Below are 21,948 nucleotides of genomic sequence, written 5' to 3' on the forward strand. Positions count from 1 at the left end.
TGTAGGGAAGTGCTGCATACAGGCCTCACATGGTGATTAAGCACAATGATATGGTCATAAACAGCAGTGACAAGACATGCAGACAATTGCTCTGTAGAGTGTTCAAGAACCCCTGTGTCCTCTGGGATGTGCACTGCCCTCAGCATAGAGGAAATTCAGCTTTCATCTCTCCAGGAAGGGAAGCAGCTTAGAGGCCCTTCCCCTGGACAAGGCAGGAAGAGGCCCATCTTCTCTGATCAAGGGCTGCTGTTTGGAGATCCCCCACCAGGCTGTGACCAATCAACCAAACCAGTGGAAATCAAATATTCATTTCAAAACCAGGACCAATGAGCTGATCCAACAGTCAGGTGTCATTGGTTTCTTCACAGGATGGGCTTGTGCATCAAAAAGGGCAAATCTGCCATAAGATTGTGAAGGATGGGGAGCAGTTAAAAAAAAAAAAAATCAACAGGAGTGGTGGCATCCATTGCTTGTGTTTCTTGCCAACTACACCAAAACCAGCTGCCAGCTGGCTCCCATGAGGGTACTGCAGCATCTGTCCATTGGCTGTCTGACTACCTCAATGCCTCAGTTTCTTTTTCTTCTTACGGTTCCGGTCTTCACTGCTGTCATCTGCCTCGCTGGCACTGGGGGTCACAGCCCGCTGGATGACCTTTTTTTCCACTGCATATTCCTGGTCTTCTATCTTGGGGTCTCCCTTGACCAAGAACTCTCCTTTCCGATAGGATATGGAAACATTGGTCCGGGGGTAAGTGCCATAAACCCTCCGGAGATCATCCTTCACAAATTCTGGGAGGTCTTTCCTTGGCCCAAACACCTTTCCAAGCTTCCCCCATTGAAGCTCCCCTCTCATTGTGAAGCCTTCTGGCCACGTGTCTCGATACTGCTCTGACCTCTGGTAGGCAGCATAGGGATGGTAGTTTGCATAGGGATTGTAGAGAGGGATAGGGACCATGGGAGGGAAGTGCCAGGCATGGTATGGATGGACATAGGGATTGGAGGCACTATAGAGGTGATGATACTCCACCTGACCTCCCACATAGTGAGGGTAGCTGTTACGGTCCACCACAAAGGTGATAGGGCGACTGTAGAAGTTGTGCATGTGGATGGGAGGGAACATCACAGAGCTGGACACGTCCTCTGCTCTCCCGGGCCGCAGCGGTGGGTAGGCATAGGCAGAAGGTGGGATCATGGCTGGGTAATACTCCCGTGGCACAAAGCTGGACTGGTACATTGTACCGGAGCCTGGGGTTTTACACAGGAGACACTTCTCTGGAGCAGTTGCTGAGTCTCAAAAGCTGTGAGGACAGGAGGGGAAGAGAAACAATTTACATTGGTTATATACATTCCAGGCTGAATAAGGAAATTCACTTAGCACTGGAAACATAGCAACTTATTAACAATTAATACAAGGAACTCCCCACAGATTGCAGGAGCAGTAACCTATCAAGAACAAGTAGAGCCACATTGCCAGTGACTGCCTGTTAGCTGCTCTGCAAGACATCATTTACGCCACATATCTTGGAGTTGCAAAGATGAGAACAAGCTAACAAAGACCACTGAGGGCAGAAAAGTCAGCCTCATATCCTCATGACTTGAGTCTGCAGTGCTGGGAGGCAGCAAGACACTGCAAGAAGCTGAAGGCCCTTGAGCAGGCATGAAAATGGGGAAGGCGGGCACAAGGGAAAGAAACACAGCAAGCAGGCAAAGAAAGGAAAGAGGCAACAGCCCAACCCTGCTGCAGTCATGTCAACTGTTGTCCTGCCCAGACAAGGAAATCTTAAGCAAGATAAAAAGATATTCAACTGTCCTTAACTCTCTCCCCATCCTCCCAAAGCCCTGCTTTTACTCTGATAAGCAAACAAAAGCTATACCTACTGTTTATTCCTAGAGCAAAATCCAGGCACATCTACACTTTCTGTGGCAAGTTCTCACGTATAGGTTTCTCTTTCTGGTCTCACTAGTTACCATTCATGTTTAAGTGTGCATTTACCTTGAGCAGCTCTGACCTACAGCTGAATTTGCTCCTAGCTTGCCCTTGGCAGATATCCAAACACCCTCCAGGGCATTAAGCAATGTCCTCCAATGACTCATTATCCTCTCCCCTAGGGCAGGAAAGGAAGCTGTATATAGCGTAGGGTTGTTTTTTAAAAAAAAAAAAAAAAAGGTTTGCTATCAGAGACAGGACAAGACCATGCACAGAACTAAAGGCAGCAAATTGGATGCTTTTTTTTTTTTTTTTCCTGTGGAGTTCAGGTCCTGTGGGCTCCTTTTGCTTCAGCCTTAACTAGAGTTGCCTCTCCCACAGAGGAGAGATGTAAGCTCAGCTGTCGCCTAAGAGGTGCTTGACACAAGCAATGCTGGGTACTGCAAAATGGAGGTTTTACTTCTTAACCAGCACAAGTTGCTCCTGTTCCTAGAGGTTCATAAAGCACACTAGCTCAAGCCTGCTTTTGCCATGGGTTGAAGGCTAGAAGCCTTCACGCCACAAAGGGAACAGCAGAATAGCACTAGAGTATTCAGTCAAGACCAGGCAGCACCCTTAAACAAGACTTGCAGCCTTGGAGACAAAGCCCATCAAAACCATCACCCCCTCAGATAGGAGGAAACGAAACAAAGTTCACAACCTACTTGCCTAACTTGCTCAGAACCACCACAAAAATCCAAAGCGGTGTTGTGTGTCAATGGCAGCATGAGGTGGGCACGCGGAATAAATGGTCTCCTCTTGAAAGCCAGTCTCAGTACCTCTTTAAATAGCTCATCCATGCATCTCTATTGACACCCACACTTCTCTGAAGTGCTTGTATTTCAGAGCAAGTGGTCTGCACAGAGAGTGCACAGCTATTGCATCCATCATATGGAACCAAGCAAGCCCAGCTTACACCCCCTCCTGCTGGGTCAGTATGCTGCTCCATGCCAGTTTAGGACAACCCTGGAGAAGCTGTTCACATCTAGTTGATGACCAGCTCTTGCTCAAAACCTGTTTTGGCTGCAGCATCATTGCTCCCAGGTCTTCCTGGCAGCTGCAAGGAGTAGGACTGACAGGCCATCTAAATACCGGGGGTTTATCACAAGGCAGCCTGAGCACAGCTACTTATTACTTTGATTTTACACTGAAGAAAGATAGGGGAAACAAGCTGGTGGCTCAGCCAGGCAGGATGACCCACAAGAGGAAGCAAACTGAAGAGATAAGAAGGGGGACCAAGATGAGGATTAAGTGGGGCTAGAAGCACTTCAGGGCAGCATTGTCACATGCCCCACCACAGAAGCAAAGGCATTTTCCTGGGAGCAGATCACCTGGGAGGAGGGTGTTGACAGCCCACACAGTGTATACAAGACTTCACAGCCCCAGAGGAAGTTTGCAAACCCGTCAGGGCAAGCCTTGACTGGGTGGCCTCTGCCAGGCTCCACTGCTGGCTGGCACTGCCCTGTCCCTGCCTGCTCCTGAGCACAGAGCTCTCCCCATGCCCCAGAGCTCTCCGACTACCCAGACACAGCCTTACCTGCACGGGCACAAGGCACAGAGCCCCAGCTCCTGGCTTGCAGGGCCCAGCACTGCTCTGAATGCTCAGGTGTGTTGCAACAAGGTTTTGGTATGCAAGAAGCACAATGCTCCTGCCCTGCCCCTGCAGAGCTGCACCCTGGTGCTCCCAGGGACTGACAATGCAGTTTACCCCACCATTACACAACTGCCTGTTGTTCATATTGAACTTCAGGCTGCTTCAGCTTCCAGAAACAGGATTTTGGATACCACAGCTGAAGCAAAGCCCTGCTAGACTCCACAGGGCTGAGCTACGGCATGACAAACCCATGTATACAGGAGAAGAGGGCTTTGAGAACACCAGTACCTGCTTGCCTGATCCTGTCCCACGCTCACCAGAAAGAGCAGACACTGCTTCAGGGAAAACAGGGTTTGGCCAGAAGGTGATCATTTGTCAGGCTATCTGATGGCTGGAAGGCATCAAAAGCCAGATATTTGAGAAAACCAACTCCAAACACCAACATCAAGTGGTACCACTTCAGGAAGGAATCCAATCCCCAGTTTCTTCTCCCCTTCCTCTTCTCAAGGAGACTGTATAGCACCTTCCAGTACCTAAAGGGGGTTTCCAAGAAGGCTGGCAAGGGACTTTTCACAAGGGGAAGTGGTGATAGGACAAGGGGGAATGCTTTTAAGCTGATGGAGAATGAATTCATATTGAATATTAGAAATCAAAATTCTTTACTGTGAGAGTGGTGAGGCACTGGAGCAGGCTGCCCAGAGAAGCTGTGGATGCCCCATCCCTGGAAGCATTCCAGGTGAGGCTGGATAGGGCTCTGAGAATCCTGGCCTAGTGGAAGGTGCCCCTGCCCATGGCAGAGGAGTTGGAACTGGATAATCTTTAAGTACCTTCCAACTCAAACCATACTATGATTCACCTGCTTCTACCTCTCTTGTTTCTCCAGTACCAGCAGCCAGAGGCTGGCCTGGTCTTGGAAGTAAATATCTGACAGCCTCCAACTCTTCAAGAACAACTACAGGGCCAGAAAGGGAGAGGGGACCCTAACTGATCTGTCTCTTCAGACTACCATCCTCCTTTGCCCCACTTTCAAGCACTGTTATACCTTGGGGAAAAAAAAAAAATTTAAAAATCACCCATCTGTTGCCCAGCACTTGAATGTCCTGAACAGGAAAGGGCAAAACAGTCCTTAAAGCATGAGTTGAGCTCTGCTAAATGCCTGCCTGGTCCTGAGAGCCACTGACATCCATCAATACATGCCAGGTATTGGTGGCACAGATGGAAAGCCTGGATGGGCAGGCAGTAGGCTGTGCCTGGGAGCCAAGCCTCCCCCAAGCCAGGGCACTGGGAGCAGTGGTTGGCAGCAGGGAGAAACAAGGGACCAAGGCAGTAAGAAAGGCCATAGCAAGAGACAAGGCAGCCCCTCCTTTTAAGCCTTCCCAGCAGTTTTGGCCTTGCTGGAAAAGAGTTGAAATCCCACTTGGCTGGAGCTGAATGAGACACCAGGCAAAATAAAAAGGAGAGAAAACTCCAAAGATGGTCACAGACAACTAACATAAGATCATCATCTCTGCTTGGCAAGAACATGAGCCTGCAGACTATTCCCAGGGTTTCCAGAGCTGACTCCAGCAATTCCTTCACCCACTGCCCCAGTCATCTGGCCAGGCCTTTCCCTCCTCAAACATCTTGGTGCAGGTCAAGGGGACTGACACCCCAGCTCCCAGAAAAGACCTGCCAAGCAAAGTGTGCTTCACACCAGCTGCCCTACACAGTTGCTACGGAGCAACCAAGCAATGTTTGCAATACAAAACCAGAGAGGACATTTGATAGAGAAGCTTTTGTTTCACCCCTCTCTACTCAGTTACTACAGGTGATGAATCCACCACTAGTTAATACAGAAATGCCCAAGGCTGGTAGGGCTTTCCTAGTATCTAAAGCAGCAGAAGTTACCAGCTAAAAATGCAGAAGACCATAGCTTTTCTGGACATCGCAGGGCAGTAGAACTTTACTATCACCTAGGCTAGCTTTGAATTTGGTGAGCTTTCTTTTTAGGTATTTGTGGAACACAAGAGACCACTGTGAGCTACAGAAAACAAAGGAAAGTGTAAATATTCAACTCCATGCCAGACTGCACATTCTGTAGGAGAGAGATTAAAGTGAGCCTGACTACCATGGGCACTACCAGCATACAGGTGTGCCACATGTGAAACTTCATACAGGTATCTCACACGTCTGGAGAGGCTGGTTTCACCAAGCCTTCTGTCCAGCTGAAGCAGGGTCCCCAGGTCAGGCTGGAAGTTTGAATGGGTTTAGATACTTCCTCAGAGAACATACTGCAAGCCAACTGTAGAGACACTGGGCCCACGGGAGAGGACATGGCCATCTAATTTACTGTAACTCTCAGCTGAAACTATTCTTGTCTCATTCCATAGCCCTGTGATCAGCTCACAAATGAAGATCCCATTAAGTTACCCTTTCCTTTCCACTGTTTCAGCACTCAGGCTTTCAGACTATTCTTTCTAGCTTTTTTCCTGACCTCTTCCTCTCCAAACCCTGCAAAAAACCACAGATCTCCTGCTATTGCTCTGTAACAACTCTCAAGGGTACAGGGATGAATACTGCAAAAGCACCGATTTCCCCCAGTGAAGATGAAGTAATGAGTTATTTCCAGTTAGTCTCCCCATTTTGAGCAGAGTCTGCAATTTTTTTGCCACCTGACAAAGCTTTGGCAAAGATTTTTTTTTTTTAAACCCCAAAACTTCAAGGACTGCTTAAAGTGAGATGTTAAAACTGAATGTTTTTATTCAGCCAAGGTTTGTCTTCCATAGCTCTGGTGTCAGTCCCACACACTTATCCTGGTAGCTGGAGATAGTGTGTGGGAGAAGATCATGACAAAGCAGTTTCATATTTTTCCTAGTCACTTCCATCCCTTTATTACCAGTATAAGGTCATGCTTGGTTTGACGTTTTTCAGTAAAACTCATCCAGGAGAAGACTCCCAAGTACTTCTTGAGGAGGTGGGAGAGCAGTACAAAAAGCCACACAACACCATGCAATAACTTTGATCCTCCACCACCAATACTGATCCTTAGGACAGAGGCACTTGGCTGCCTTCCTAAATGGGATGCTTTCTCTCAGCCAGATATGCCTGGCAGCAACACAGGAATTCAAGGAAAATGCAATAGCCCATTAAAAGCTGGGCCTTTTCAGGCCTTAATTTTTATCTAGAAGATCAGATTCCCATGCCAGTGCTGCTTAATAATGGAAAAACTTGAATTTTGAACACACACCCACTCACCCTACAAAGATAAAATAGCACCACATTTTGCTACACTCTCCAAGAGAAAAGCAAACCCATACTGCCCCAGCAAATTACTCCAGGAAGTGTTAAAATACTTGCACAAGGGGTTACTGCATCATGCCTAGTTCAAGGTGCCAGCAGACAGTAGTGATTAACAGCAATACAAATCGATGCTGTAGAGAACAGGCCTCCCCACACCACTAACCCAGTCTGAGGAACTCCCCAAGCAGTGCTGGGGCTGACCCTGTTTCCCCTCACACCACAGGAGGGACCTTTCTATCAGGAATTACTTCACTGCCCAAATTCTTACAGCAGCCCAAACCAACTGGAAAGATATCACAAGCACAGCTGATACAAGAGCCCCATGAACAATCCCTTCAGCTCAGCCAAGGGGGAGAATTTAACTTCTGAAGCCAGAAGACACCAGTCTCAGCCTGCTGTTACTAGTACAACATGAAGAAAAGAGCTCCAGCTGGCACTGGTAACTGTGGAAACAGCAGCTAATGCATATTCCAGTCAGTCACCCCTTGTAGAGGCCCTTTGAAGAGGGAGTAGATCCGTTTCAGCTATTCAAAGCAACATTCCCAGAAAGCACTGAAGTCTAGTGTGGGTCTGGCATTTGTTTCGGAGGTCTGTGCAAAGCCCAGACTCCGTATGAAATCAAAACACCAGGAAAAGGCCAAGTCATTGCAGAGCAAGTCTTTACTTGACAGCAGTTATGTGGAAACCACCCCCCCTGCATAACTCTGGTCAAATAGCAGTCAAAATGCAACTCGCTGGTGACAGAGAAGTTTGGAGCAGCCTCTCCTCCCACTCTGACTGCAGCTGCTGGGCAACACAGCAGCTCTGGAGCAGCTGTGCCACCAAGAATAGAACATGATGAGTGTTAGCACAGGGTGCCTGCATCAGCAGGCAAGGCTCTAGAAAACACCCCTGCCTGCTGCCAAGGTCATCCTGACACTGTCACCTCTTCAGCCTCTCCCTGAGTATGTGTCTGCTGCACCAGACTATACATTTTGGACATACTCCACAGTTTCTCTTTTTCTGACATGTTCCCCTTTCATCTTAGCCTAACTTCTGTGTTATTAAAGCTCCCACCACCACTATTCTCATCTTCCCAGTAACCACTGCAGGCACCATTTGCATCAGATGTCTTCCTCACCTGAGGTTCAGATCTGTGTCCCATGTGTCAGTATCCCAGTCACCATGTTTCTTCCTCATTTAAACCCTTTCCCAGACACAGCTCTGTATCTAGACATTGTTTTTTTAGTTGAGCATATTTTAATATGTACTTCATAGTGTTCAGTCCTAGTGATCCCCTCCATGTTAAAAAACAGCCTGCACAGACCTGCTCCTCCTCTCACTCAAGAATTCATCTGATAGCCATCATCTCCATCCACACATCCTCTTCTTCAAAAAAGAAAAAATCTCAGTATCAGTTAGCTCAAGCTTCCAAATTAGGAGGTCCTGGTTGAGCCCCCAGCTGTGACTTCTGCCCAGCTGTTTCCCTTCGTATTGCAGTGTTGAGAGAACAGACTCAGGACACTAACTTATATCAAGCACACCAATAAGTCAACTAAATGACCAATAACATCATAAATGCACCAGTAGCATCTCATGGTTATTTATATCACTTTGCACACAGCTATGAAGCTACTAATCAAGTCTTATGAACCACACATGATGCTATTGAGTCACCCTTCCCTCCCACACCACTTAGCACTAGGATGCACATCTACCCCACTTGCTCTGCCCTCCCACAACAAGTCTTTCCAACATAGACCTTATGTAGAGTCCAGCAGGTGGTTCAAGGAGCATCACTTCAGCATTCTTGCAGGCTTGGGTCTTCAGGCTTCACTATCATCCATGGACACCTGCACTCCCTCAGTCAGCTGATCTCAAATTTGTCTCATTTTATTCATTATTCTCTTATTTCAGGAGCCTCTTTTTCTGCCACATTCATGCTTCTCTTACCCCAGTCTCCTCCCAAACAGCCAATCCACCTGAATTATTTCTTCCTCAGTTTTGCCACATCCATAACTAAGCCTGACACTTCCAATATCATTACCTTGGCAATCTCAGCTTCACGTGGTATTACTGATATGGTGCAGGTGGCCTTGAAAGGTTTTACCCTGCAAGAGCTGCTTCAGGCACTCCATAATTATCTGGTTCCTCCTTGTTATATATTGTTTACTTTATACGCTCCAAGACAAATCATTCAAGTCCAGCTTTAATTCCCATGCCCAGCTCTAGTTACCTACCAGCACTTTCTTATCTTAGACAGTTTGCATAGCAGAGCAACATGTTTTGTACTTCTACAGCATCCCACTCTCTCAGCTGCTTAATTACACGTCTTTGTCCTTGAAGTGCTCTTGGGAGAGTCTCCTGATACCCTACAAAGGACTTAATGGATCACACAGCCTAGTTCTCCAGAGGGAGTTTGTGCCTACAGTGGGTTTCTTCTGTTAACACACACCAGTGTCATAGAAAACTACTTGCATTTTAACTATTTGTTCTTTAAATACACTTAGATCCCATTCCCACATATCCTACATCAAGGATGGATATGCAGAAGTACAGAAGGCATAATCTTATGCACTTGCACTAAGTCTTCTCAGGGGATCAACACCCTAAACAGTAGGAAAGGGCAGAAAAGATTATCCAGTCCTTGGGGTTGTATTACATACAACATATCCCTTTAGCATATAAGGGGGTTTTCTGTCACAACAGCAACACACACTGCATTTCTAGTGCAAGTTCAAACATCTGAGCTAGAATTACCCATGGGAATACTGCTCTGATTGCATCCCCAAGGCAGACAGCTGCAGCATCTGCTGATCTACAACTTTGCTATAGCTTAAAAAAAATTCCAACTACCTTCTGTCACAGTCTTTAGACAATACAGAACATAGCTCACAAAGAGCATTATTGATTTTTTGAAATGGGAGTCAAAAGAAAATCTTGTGTTTCCAGGAATACAATCACTCGAAGGCTTTTCTGTGTCATTTTTTCCAAACCAAAGTGTTTAAAGCCTCTCATCATACAATGATAACAATTTACATTAGTATCTTTCACAAGTAGGTGGTGCTAGGAATGCTACAGAGTAGAGCACTAGCACGAATCAATACTCCAACCAAGTTACGCTGCTGTACAGGGACTTGCATGCACATGATCAAACAGCAGATATGTTAGGGTGAAAGGAGCACCACCTCCAGAGGGATCTGTGTTTTTTGAAAAGCCAGGTAAAGTGCAGAACACCTCAGTTGTACACTGCTCTGCTACTACAAACATTTAAGCTAGTACATAACTGCAGAAACATTACAAAACAGCCCAGTCTATAAGTGCAGAACACAGAGAGACATTTGCTTGGCATATGTGTACTCACATACTGAGAAAAGAACTAAGATAATACCTTCACTTAACTAAGGAACAGGAGGATGCACAACCTGATCTTAAGAAGGCAGGTTACTTTCTACAGGATCTTCACTGAAGTGCCTTAATAACACACATAGAGCAAGGAGATGCCCCAAGATGCTATGTCACGCCTTGTGGAAGTTTTTCCTCTGGTAACCAGGGCTGCAAAACCTGCCTGAACATGCCCTTGTACCTAAAGGCAGCAACAGGAAACTCATTCCTTCAGTAATTACATTACATGCTCAGACAGGGAACAGGGATACAGGACACAAATAAAGAAACAGCTAAACTCAGCACATAAAAGCAGCATGGAAAAACCTCAAAAGCACTCACCTAAACTTCAGGTTTTTTCCTCAAGTCAGCAAAACTTAAAGAACTGCAGCCTTTAGAATAACAGACTAACAGAAAAGAGCTCCCCATTAAATTCTGTAGAAATAAACCTTCCTGTTCTCTCTTAGTTTTATTTCCTCTCCCAAACCTTTCAGTCACACTCAGCTATAACTAAGCTGGTATTTGTACTCATGGCTCATCCAGGTTGTAATTAAGTAGGAAGCCATATCAGTGACTCCCATCAGCACTACTTTATTGTAAGCACCTGCACTGCGGTGGGCCTTTACAGACAGAAATCTCCACAGGGGTTTTAAATGGGTGACTCCAGCTGCAAGGTCAGCTCATCATCACCCAGCACAACAGCAGCATCGGCGCAACTCCTTGGGGATGCTTAGGGATTCCATGGCCTTAGAGGTCTTTTCCAAACTAAATTATTCTTTGATTGGTATCCTGTGCCTTGCTCTGCTGCACGTGATCTCAATAGCTGAGGCTAAATACCTACAAATCACTCTTTAATTACAAACCATGTTGATTACAATTAGTTGCCTGGCTTCTAGGAATTTATAAAAATGACCTGCTTCAGAAGCTACCAGTAAGTCTAATGTGCAAAAACATTGGAAAGTAATAGGGTGCAGTAATATCTCTCTGTACATGGCAATTGGCTTTTGCCTCAATTTTTTGTGGTGAAATTTCCCCTGGTGAAATTTGAGAACGGCGGAATGGGAGCAACTGTTGCAGTGAGAGATGGAAGGTGATCCATATGCTGAACACAGGAGCTGCTTCTTTGAGAGAAAGGCCCACAGAGAGATCTTAAATGGTAATGGACAATGATAGTCCGTAGTTTCTGAAGTACACAGGATGAATGGAAATTATTCGTGGGAGAGAAATGTAAGTAGTTGATTAGTAAGACCACAGCCAGGATATTTGCTGGATTACTGCCCCACCTGCCCAAGCAGCCATGTATATTTTTTTGTTTCCACTATGTCATTGTGCAGCTTGGCTCACGCTCCTTGGAGAAGAGGAGGCTCAGGGGGGACATCACCGCTCTTGACAGCCCCTGACAGCAGACTGTGATGGTGGGGGCAGGTCTTTTCTGCGTGCCTGCAGTGAGAGGGACATAAGAAATGGCCTCAAGCTGGGACAGTGGAGATTCAGATTAAATATGAGAAAAATTTTGTTTCACTGTTCGAGTTATCAGGCATTGGAATTGGTTGCCCGGCTGGTGGAGTTGCCATCCCTGGGGGTTTTCAAGTGGATCTGGCACTGGGTGATATGGTTTAGTGGCTTGGGGGTAACAGTGGTGGCGCTGGGCTGGCGCGTGGACTGGATGAACTTGAGGATCTTGTCCACCATCGCCGATTCCTTGATGATTCCACGATTCCCCTGACTCTAAGCGCTTGCGTCCCCCGCCCGGCTGCGTTTCCATGGCGACGGGCGGACGGACCATAGACAAGGCGCCGTCCCCCGGCCAGAGAGGCTCCTGCGGCTGGGGGCGGGGCTATGCAAATAAGGGACCCGGGTGCCCTCACGCGCGATGGCTGCCGGGAGGTGCCGGCGGCTTCACTTGCCAGGACGCAAAATGGCCGCGGGGCGGGGCTGGGGGGGTGCGCATGCGCGACTGTGCCGTGCGACCGCGGAGCGGCGGGGGAGCGCCGGTACCGGACGCAGGTAGGAGGCGCCGAGCGTCTCTCCCGCCTTATCGCTGGCCCCGGTTTGTCTCCCTGCCTGTAGTGTGGTGGGACGGGGGCCCCCTCTCCGTTCAATAATAAGGTGGTTCGGGTACGGTGGGAGAGACACTACCCCCTAGTGGGCCGCCTTTGCAGGGTGGGGGGTTCCCCCTTCCCTGCAGTGGTAGAGCCCTGGCGGGTACTTCCCTTCATTATCGTGGGCGATCCTACTTTGGGCTGGGGGGTAACTTCGCACTCTGGTGTCAGTGCCCGTGGGCAGGGGGCTTAGCCCTGGTAGCCGGTCGGGGTTTGGCTCCTGGCAGGGAGAGGCGGCTCTGGCATGGCCCTCTTCTCCTGGAGTGTGCAGCGGGTCTCTGGTGTCCCTGTTACACCTTCCCCTCACCTGGCAGGCTTCAACCCACTGCCGTGGAGCCTGCGGGAGAGCCCGCCAGGGAAGGGTGGCAGTGCCTCTGGAGAACCCGCTAGGGAAGGATGGCACTGGCCCTGCCCGGCCACCCCTTCCTCTACCAGGGCTGCCAGGCCTCCCTTTAGCGTGGAGGGCCCTTGTGCATGGCGCACAGGGGATGGCAGCGCTACTTGGGCACGTCCAAAGTCACGGTGTCCCCATCTCCAGCCTGACTCTGCAGGCATTGCCTGGCTCCCTGTGCTCCTGTCCTGCACGTGGGACGTCAGCGGCTGCAGTTGGTGACCTAGTGCTGTGCTTTCCAGCCATAAACGCCCCAGAGATCCCTGGTGGCCTCGGCAGCTGGGCTTCTTCCAGCCCTTCAGTCAGTGACGTGTGGCCTCGTGGCGGCGGCTGGGGCCCTGCGGGGGGACGGTGGCTTTGGGAGGTTTGTATGGGTGAAGAGACTCCGTGTCCCCGGGAAGATGTGTGGCAGAAACTCCTGGTGGCTGCACTTGCCAGAGTGGTAAAAGTTGCTTCTCACCTGGTGCTTCCTGTTAAGTCCTAATAAAGAACAGGCAGTATCTGTGCAGTAATCTCAGCTCCTTTGAACCAACTCCTGGGGGTTGTATTCAATGATGATTTCATATTTACTTCTAGATTTGTAATTTGAGGCCAGAGTTACCTGGCAATGGTTCCCATCCTAGTGCTGTGAGGTCCTCTACAAGATTAGCGCTTATATTGACAGCAAATAATGGAGAACAATTTTTTAAATACATCTAACACTCCTCCTTTACACTGTAAAACATTGAGTTGTTTAGACACGGGACATCGCGTGTTGTTAAGGTAAAAGCCTCACCAAGTTCCAAGGCTATGAGATCTGCCCAGTTATCTCTATTGACAAGCCTTGTTTTCTTGTTAGGGAATGACATCTGATTGAACAAGATTGCTCAGCTGGAGTACAGCTCCATGGAAGCTACCAGCTGGTTCAAGGTGTTAATTGTCTGTGTGGCAGTTGTTTGCATGTATGAACTCAGCAGGAGTGATGGAAGCACTCGATGGAAGCACATGACTACTTGTAATAAGAAGGGTATTACTTAACCTCATAGTACACGGTCATCGGTGATTGTTGAATTGGTAAACAGTACTGGGAAACACCCTCATAGCCTCTTGCAGTCATGTTTCTGTGCCTGATCCAGGTGGTTTCAAAGGTTTCATTGCTTCACCCTTCAGATACCAGGCTGCTGGGAGCCTGCTGTTGGGGTGTTTGTTCATGTTTCACACAGGACTCTGTTTAGTGTTCCCTCCAGAGTCCTTGTTACTAAGTGGATTATCCAAGGGTGTTAGGATTTTAGAAGAAGTATGGAGTGGAGAAACTGAGAGCTTTGGATTTATATTCACCTCTGAAACGGTGCACAAGATCAAAGTTTAGTCAGAGGAGGCTAAATTTTGTGGAGTGTGTATCTAGGAAGGAGCTTTCCTGGGATAGAAATAGGATTTTGACAGGGATTTTTTTAAGTGGGGGCTCTTTTGATTTCATTCATTCAAATACCTCTGTGGAGGGATTTCTCATTTTACTGACAGAGTTCTCCCAAAATCCAAGTAGCTTCATGAGCTGAGGACCCTCTGAGATGCCTTGTGTTGTGGAGCTGTCCTGGGGTACCATGCGTGGGAGGGAAGGAGTGTGCAGAACCTGGTCTGTGCTCCCAAAATGGGCTCATCACTGATGGATAAGCCTGACCAGACAAAGACATCCATGGCTGTCACTTGCAGGGTCTGGGAGGAATTGATGTGCCCAGCACCAGGCATTTTGCTGGGACAGGTCACAGGACATCAGCTCTTTCACAGGTGCCGCTCCAGCCCAGCTTCCCTGTGAATGGGGCTAGACTGCCAGCAGCCCGGTCCTGTCTGGCTGTGACAAATGTCTGTAAATAGGGTTTTCTCTCAGGTGGTTTTTCCAGCTGCTGGGTGGACTTTTTGTGTGGCAGTTGCAGAGATACAGAGCTGGTGTATTTGGCCCTCTGTTAGTAACCCCCTCAAAACCCAGAATATGCAGCAGAGGCGGTGTAGTGGCAGCTCAAGCAAGCATAGACATATCCTGAATTATTATTTGGGATATTCCAGCCTGCATTACCCACACAGGGGAGAATGAATACAAGAGTCATCCTGATACTGTGGTCAGGTCTGCAGATGGCTCTTTCAGGTTGCTGAGTAGCAATTTCAGCACATAAAAATCATCTGGCCCTGCTTAACAGGCTGGTTTGAGCCAAGATTCGCATGTATGGCTCTGCTGCTGGCTCAGTACAAGTGGCTTCAGCTGTGGAAGGCTGGAGCTCAGCCTTGTTGTAAGGCCAAAGCATTGCTGAATCACCATGGGACACGAGGACTCGTGAATCCAGCTGTGAGCTGGCTAGGAAGTTAGAGCAGATGTGTGAGCCCCAAGCTGTGGTGTGTTCCAGACACAGCTGTATGCCAGCACTCTCAAACAAAAGCAGTGCTTTCCTGGTAGCCAGTGTTCCAACATCCTCCTCAGGAAGATAAGATCTGTGGACGTCACTGGCAGGAGCCAGATGTCAAATGCAGAGGAGGAAGTTTCTCAAATAAAGACTCATTGCTTTCTAATTTATGAGCTTGTTGCTTTATGACTGTGTTAGAAGTTCAGCGTCAATGAATGATAGCTATTCCCTCCTGCAGCTCCTTTTCCCATTACTTCTTACAGCCTCATGTTAAAAAGTTCTGACATACTCCATGAGTAATTCTCCATCCTAAGGAAAAGGTTATGAAAATACCACTGTGGCAAGCTTAAATAACACAGTGCTTTGGGTGTAGAAGTAAAATCTGCTTTTTACAGAGAACTGTGATTTGTTTCTTCTTAACTGCACATTTGCAGATGGGGAGGGAAAAATATCTATCAAATGACCTAATGGCTGTACTAGCAAAAGTGACATCACTTGCAAATAGCTGGCTGGAGGGGTTGCGCATCTGTGAGGGAGTGATGAGGGGGCAGAAGGAAAGAAAGTGGAACTTTACTCTCTTTGAACAGCGCTGTAGCATATATATGACAAAATGAGGTGTCTCTGGAAAGCTCAACAGCTGTGGTTTGTGCAACATGTGCTCAGTGAAGCACTCTTTGATGGGGACAGTGTGAAGTGCAGCACTAACACCAAGGCTTGAGCGGGCTCTGCTTTCAAACAGGTTTTGGATAGCAAAGGCAAGCCCAGGATAAGAATCACGCTAGTGGATCACATTGTTGGTCTGTCTCTCCCCACATCCTGCCCCACGGTGGCAGCAGGAGATGCTGTTTAGGGGAAGAGTATGTGAGCCTGGGCACCATCTGTGGCCTTTCCACTTGTCCACCCCCAGCCTGCACAGCTGGCTTGGGGCTGCTGGGGCGGATTTCCCCGCCTCGTTTCCTTTAGTAGCTGTTTGTGTACAGCTGTTTTCCATGAATTTGTCTAATCCTTTGAACCTGCTGCCCAGCTCACTAATATCCTTTGGCAGCAAATGTCAGGTGTTTACTACCTGTCAGGTAAAGAAATATTTTCGTGTGCTTTAAACTGATTTCCTGCTAGTTACAGTGAATGTTCCCAGTTCTTGTGTCCCCAACAGTTCCATGAGGGGGCCCAGCACTGTAGTGTCTTCATCTGCTCTTCAATCAGTCCTCCACAGAAGGCTCTTGGTGAGAGACAGAGAACTTACCTGTGGGACAGTTGGCTTAACTCTCCCTTCTTCTTAACCTTTGTCTTTACATATCATGATTCCTTTCCAATTCTTGACCATACAAAATGAAGTTTCCCCTTGAGGCTTGTCTGTCTTTAATTACATCTATAAAGGTTCATTGTCAGGCTGAATTCCCTTCTAAGCAGTGTCTTCCTTTTATCTGGCCATGGGTTTTGGCCTGGCAGGGATGCGGAATGGTGTCTGAGCTCCACAAGGGCTCTGCAGTTGGATCCAGTTGAGGTCTAGTGCTTTGGCTGAGAGTGGAGCCGAGATACATTTTCAATCTAGTGATATAATTGATTGGAACAAGTGCTGTTCCTGCTCCTTCGGAGCTAGTTATGAGGAATTCCTTGGCCTAGGCAGAGCAGATGGTTATTTTTGCTTTTCTAATCTCGCCTAGAAGTGGTCAGACTCATGGCTTCAGGGAAATGCTAGACCGGACTGGCGTTTCATCAGGTTTCATACCCAGACGTTTATTCTTCTGCTTGATTTTCTGCTTAGACTTGCTGCAGCTGGTGTTGCAAGCCCAAGAGGCTGGTGTGGTGCGTTGGTTCCTATTTCTTATGTGTTCAGTCTTATCCCACCTTGCAAGCCCCCACGATGTGTCTGAGTTGAGTGAATGCAGACCCTGGAGGGCTGAAGCAGGAGTGACACACAGCCCCTTATCTTGCTTTTGAGAGCACCAGGATAACAACCTTGTTGTCACCCTTCGTGTGTGTGTGCTGTGAAAAGGGCTTCTCATGATGGCATGGGCTGGAGGAGCTGACTTGTACTGATTTAAGAAACCCTTGTGTCTCACATAAGTGCCTTGTGGTTTTGTGCCTTTGGTCTGTAGCAACTTAGTGTGAGAGAGGGCTCAGCCTGAAAAGCACAAGAGAACATTTCTGGCCCCACCCCCTGGCCATGAGCTCCAGTCAGTGCAGGTGTGGGGAATCCTCCTCTCACATTCAGCCCCTTGTGAACATACAGCGTCTTGTTCTGGTCTGAGGCTGCTGTGTCCATGTGTTTTATTTCTGTGTATATTGCTGTCCAGCCAAAGCATCTTTATTTCAGACTATGGTCCTAAGATTTAGGCCACTCCAAGACAAGCTGGACAGCTCCTAAGGCACTTATGGTCACTTTTATTGCATGGTGGCAGCATGCCTGCTGCAGTCGTGTTCTGGTTGTGTCTCTTCATGCCACAAAGCAGCAGCACTGCTCGCCATAAATAACTCCTGTCTGAGCCAGCCCAGGTGCAGTCAGCTGTGACTGCTTGGGGAAAGCGGTGTGCACGTGTGAGGTTACATCACAGCTGTTGTCATTTTTATTTGGGTAAAAATTTACATTAGTACCTAAAAATACCAGTGACTAGGTGTGTTTTCTGAAGCCTGCTTTTGTTTGCAGCTATCTAGCTTGATTCCTCCTGTGACCTTGCCTTTAAAGAGCTGGATTAATTGTCTACTTGCTGGATAACAAAGAACATTACAGGGTAAAGGACAGGGCAGGCTGCTCAGGAGGAGACAGTCATACCCCCAGGAGCCCACAGCCTGGCTTCAGCTTAATGAAACAGCTTTAGTGCAGCAGACAGCTTCTAGTCTCTTAAATCCCCTCCAATCCACTTTGGAACAGCTCCTCAAAGCAATATGAATTTTGATTTCTGCAGACAAAGATTTACCAATGAACTTGATTCAACTTCTACTTCATTTAAGAAAATTAACCTGGTTTTGTTTTATTTTATTTATTTTTTTCTCTCCTGCAGGAGCAACAATGGATTGGCCCCAGCAAAGATGTAGTAGGTGTTGGGAGAAGACATCTCACCTGAAATGGAGGTGATCAAAGGAGCTGAATACTGACTGCACCAAAATGGGCCTGCGACTGCTGGCTTGTCTTTTCCATTTGCCCACTGCAGTGATCTACGGGTCTCTGTCGCTCTTTGTTTCCATTTTGCACAACGTGTTCCTCCTGTACTATGTGGACACCTTCGTCTCTGTTTACAAGATTGATAAACTGTCCTTTTGGATAGGAGAGGTTAGTTTTTTTCCATAGGCTTCTGTGCTCTTAAGTAGGAAACTCTGAAACCAAGATTGCTCCTTGCTAGAAATGTGAAAACTGTTAGTTATAACAGCAGTGTTCCCTTTTGGAGAGGGAGCAAGGGAGCCTTCCACATGCTAACTTAGGCTTTTCAGTTTTTCCCACTTACATAAAAATAGACCAAGCAGGGATAGAAAATGCAGAGAGTTCTTAAGACTGCCTTTCCTCTGGGGACGTTGGGGTGTTTCACAGGCAGTGAAAACCAGTGGCTTCACTGCCAGTTACCCCAAACAGGGGCATCCTACAATGGTGATGTGGCAGGGAAGGTGTGCTGGGACAGTTCCTGCTGGTAGCTCAGTGTGCCAGCTCAGCACTTCTTGCTTTGGTGACAGAACTGAGCTGTCCTGTGGTTTGTTTCACTATCCTGTTTTCTTTCCCAGACAGTGTTTCTGATCTGGAACAGCCTCAATGACCCTCTGTTTGGCTGGCTGAGTGACCGAGTGTTCCTTAGCACGCAGCAGTAAGTGAAGTTCTCTTTCACAAGAGTCTGGGAAGTTGTTTAGTCTCTGGGGAAGATGATGTCAAATTGGCACCTTTAAAATGATGGCATGGGAATGATTTATTGGGCATGGAACTCTTAAATACCTCCTTTTCGTGGCATCTTTGAAGCTCAGTGCTCATGAATGTTGTTTCAGTACTTGACTGTACAGAGAAAGTCACACACCTATTGGGTGGATCTGACCCTAACCTTTAACAGTCATGAGTGGTGCAGAACCTAAAATGTGGGCATCTAAAATCTTGAGTCCCTGATGTATGAGCAAGCCTCTTAATGGGGTGTTAGAGAGTATCTGTACATGGTTTGGGAGGCACAAGGGGGGAAAGTATAGTTATTTCCACATGGAATGCCTCATATCAGTTGTTCCCAAACTCTCTAGGATGGGAGCTGAGGCAAGACAGCTCTGTATTGTTGGCCATTAGCATTTCTCATGTATTTACGTCAACATTTTAATGAAAATTGTGGCGTGGCTTCCTGCAACTAGTAAAAACTCATGAAAATCATTTACATTGTGCAAAGTGCAGACAGTATAGCATTGTCAGGGAGAGAAATGCTCTGGAGAAAAAAAAAAATCTCTTTTCTTTTGGCCTTCTTAAACCCATATTTTCAGTATATTCACCATTAGCTGAGAAGGTACCTGATGGGGGTGGTTGTTACTTGAGCAAAAGCTGTATTTGTGTGTATGCCACTTACATGACTTCCTTGGAGAGGAGGAATATGTGATCATGCAGGATTTTGTCCAGGTACCTAAATTTTTTTTCTTCTTCTGTTGCAGGGCAGGAGCAGAGATTTCCTCTCCTGAAGTAGTTCTGAAGAGGCTCAGAGCACTAAGCCACAATGGCCCCCTCTTTGCCATTTCTTTCCTGGCTTTCTGGGTTGCCTGGGCTCATCCTGGTTTGCAGTTCCTCCTTTGCCTTTGCATGTACGACAGCTTTCTCACCATGGTCGACCTCCATCACAACGCCTTGCTTGCAGACCTGGCTGTTTCAGCAAAAGACAGGACTAGCCTCAACTTCTACTGCTCCCTCTTCAGTGCCATAGGCTCCCTGTCTGTCTTCATGTCCTATGCAGTGTGGAACAAGGAGGACTTCTTTTCCTTTCGCATATTTTGCGTCCTGCTGGCCCTCTGCTCCATTGTTGGTTTCACCCTGTCCACGCAGCTGCTCCGCCAGCGGTTTCAGGCTGATGGGAAGGCAAAATGGGACCAGGAATCAACCCTAAAAGAGTAAGGGTCACCAATTCTCAGCAGGGACAAAGGCCTGGCATAGATTCTTGTCTATTGATACAGTTTTCAGGATCAGCTGTCACACTGGCTCCTCTGAAAACAGAACAAAACTGTCTTGTGTCACCCCTAGTCCAAACTGGAGGCAGAGGCCTGACCCCCTGTATGGCCATCCAGTGTTTGGAACATGAAATAAGTTCATGTCTAGAGCACCCAGTGAGGCCTGTGAGTGGTAAAATGTCAGAAGTACTGCCCATGCCCTACAGAGTTGGACAAGTGAATGTCTCACCCTGTTATTCACTTCAGCTGCCTGATAGTGGCTGAGCTGTTGGTAGGCCACACCAAGCTGATTTTCCCTGTTCAGCTCCTTCCTTGGGCTGCCTCACTTGTCATCTCTTGTTATAAGCTGCCAGCATTATGCTGCAGTAGCAGCAGATCCTGATGAGATCTGCCAGGTGAGCTGACTGCAGGGACCTGGAAGAGGAACATATGTGTAGTGGAATGGCTAATAAGATGAGAATGCATTTATGGACAGAAATGTGAATTTTGTGTTAAGACAGATGTTCTTTGTTGCAACACGTGTTGCCTGTGCTTCTTACTAGCATTAAGCAATCACTGTTGTAGACTCCACTGTTTTGATTGGTCCAGGAAGACAAAAGGTTGGGATGGGAGCTGAGGAGAGACAGCTCTGCATCTACATGGGGAGAGCTGGGGACTCTGTCCTGCTTGCTGTGAGGGATTTATGGTTGCTTTTTATCCCTCCTTTTTCTTTAGGCTGTACATTGAGAAACATTCCGTCCCCCAGGAGAAGAGGATCACCCTGGCAGAGTATCTCCAGCAGCTCTCCCGGCATCGCAACTTCCTCTGGTTTGTCTGCATGAATCTCATCCAGGTAGGCACAGAAGTGACACGCTGCAATTCAGAGGGTGAGCGCTGGCTCTGGCTGTTTGAGATGGTGATTCAGCAGTATGTGAGTTCCCCAGGAAGGGCAAAGATGTTTCCAGCACCCACTTGCTCTTGGAGCCTCCTGCACATGCTGGCTGATTCAGCAGCTGGTAGCCACTCTCCCTGCTTGTGACCAAGGATATTTCCTGAGCAAGCTGTGGGATGCTTCTTCCTCTCTCTGCAGCGTAGGCTGGGTTATGGGGGCTGACTGAGCTCTGTGCAGCCCATATGGGGTGCAGAAGCCCAGGGCTTGGCTCACAGAGGGGATGAGTTCAGGAGTGCTGTTTGCTGGCGTGGCTATCAGCACAGTCTCCTTTCCCTTTCCGTTTTCCTGAGGCTCACGTCACTCTTCTCACTGTCCAGCTGGATCCACCTCCCATCTGGCTTTTACCATTTCTGTTCTTCATCCTCTTCAGTGATTACTACCAAATGCTGGCAGCTTGCCCAGCTTTGTGTGCTGGAATCATGGCTCCCTGGGGATCCCTCAGTTCCCCTCAGGCAGGCTCTTGATGCTGGTCTGCATCTTTGTGTTCAAGCCTCGCTGCCTTACCAATGTCTACCTGCCAGCTGCCTCCTCCCTTCTGCCATGCCACTGTCTCCCCCAAAGCCTCGTGGTCACTGCTGTCATCTGCTGGCCCTGTCTGTCCCAGAAGCACTGTGTTGTACAGCTGGGCAGTGGGGCTGACCCCGGGCACGCAGTGGGCATGGCTGATGGCATTGCAGCTTTCCAATCTCAGCCAGCAGTGTCAGAAATGCCACAGCCAAGGTGTTGCTCTGCTGAAGTACTCCAGGCCCATCCTGCATGATCCCCTGGCATGGGGCTCCTAGGACAACAGCGCCCAGAGGGCTGTTAGCTTTTTCTGTTCTTTCTCACTGCTGTTCCT

The 21,948-nt window shown here is 47.9% G+C and overlaps 2 protein-coding genes and 1 long non-coding RNA gene across 5 annotated transcripts in view; 1 reads left to right on the plus strand and 2 right to left on the minus strand.

Annotated features, from left to right (window-relative positions):
• Window positions 1-13,137, minus strand: part of LOC108444681 — a 13,516-nt gene extending 379 nt beyond the window's left edge. Inside the window, exons 1-2 of the long non-coding RNA XR_001859311.1 lie at window positions 13,127-13,137; window positions 9,675-9,677 (exon numbers count right to left, since the gene is read on the minus strand). This is a non-coding gene — a long non-coding RNA (uncharacterized LOC108444681). The remainder of the gene's footprint in view (window positions 1-9,674; window positions 9,678-13,126) is intronic.
• LOC103624665 lies at window positions 7-10,728 on the minus strand. 2 transcript variants are annotated; one of them, XM_017726156.1, is made up of 2 exons: window positions 10,545-10,728; window positions 7-1,298 (listed from the first exon to the last, which is right to left on the minus strand). In XM_017726156.1, the coding sequence occupies exon 2, from the start codon at window positions 1,232-1,234 to the stop codon at window positions 560-562; it is 675 nt and encodes a 224-aa protein (XP_017581645.1). In that variant the 5' UTR covers window positions 1,235-1,298; window positions 10,545-10,728; the 3' UTR covers window positions 7-559. The 2 variants fall into 2 exon arrangements, with proteins under 2 accessions (XP_017581645.1, XP_017581644.1); XM_017726155.1 differs by lacking the exon at window positions 10,545-10,728 and adding an exon at window positions 8,581-8,820.
• MFSD13A (major facilitator superfamily domain containing 13A) overlaps window positions 12,133-21,948 on the plus strand; it is a 13,518-nt gene continuing 3,702 nt past the window's right edge. The window contains exons 1-5 of one of the 2 annotated variants that reach the window (XM_008643848.2): window positions 12,133-12,209; window positions 18,070-18,338; window positions 18,782-18,861; window positions 19,673-20,122; window positions 20,894-21,011. In XM_008643848.2, the coding sequence (XP_008642070.1) occupies window positions 18,174-18,338; window positions 18,782-18,861; window positions 19,673-20,122; window positions 20,894-21,011 (813 nt within the window). In that variant the 5' untranslated portion in view covers window positions 12,133-12,209; window positions 18,070-18,173. Of the gene's footprint in view, window positions 12,210-17,775; window positions 17,800-18,069; window positions 18,339-18,781; window positions 18,862-19,672; window positions 20,123-20,893; window positions 21,012-21,948 lie in introns of those variants that run through there. The other variant, XM_017726154.1, reaches the window with a different exon arrangement.

The sequence above is a fragment of the Corvus brachyrhynchos genome, unplaced genomic scaffold, assembly GCF_000691975.1.
Source record: "Corvus brachyrhynchos isolate BGI_N302 unplaced genomic scaffold, ASM69197v1 scaffold61, whole genome shotgun sequence".
In the NCBI taxonomy this organism is placed as follows: domain Eukaryota; kingdom Metazoa; phylum Chordata; class Aves; order Passeriformes; family Corvidae; genus Corvus; species Corvus brachyrhynchos.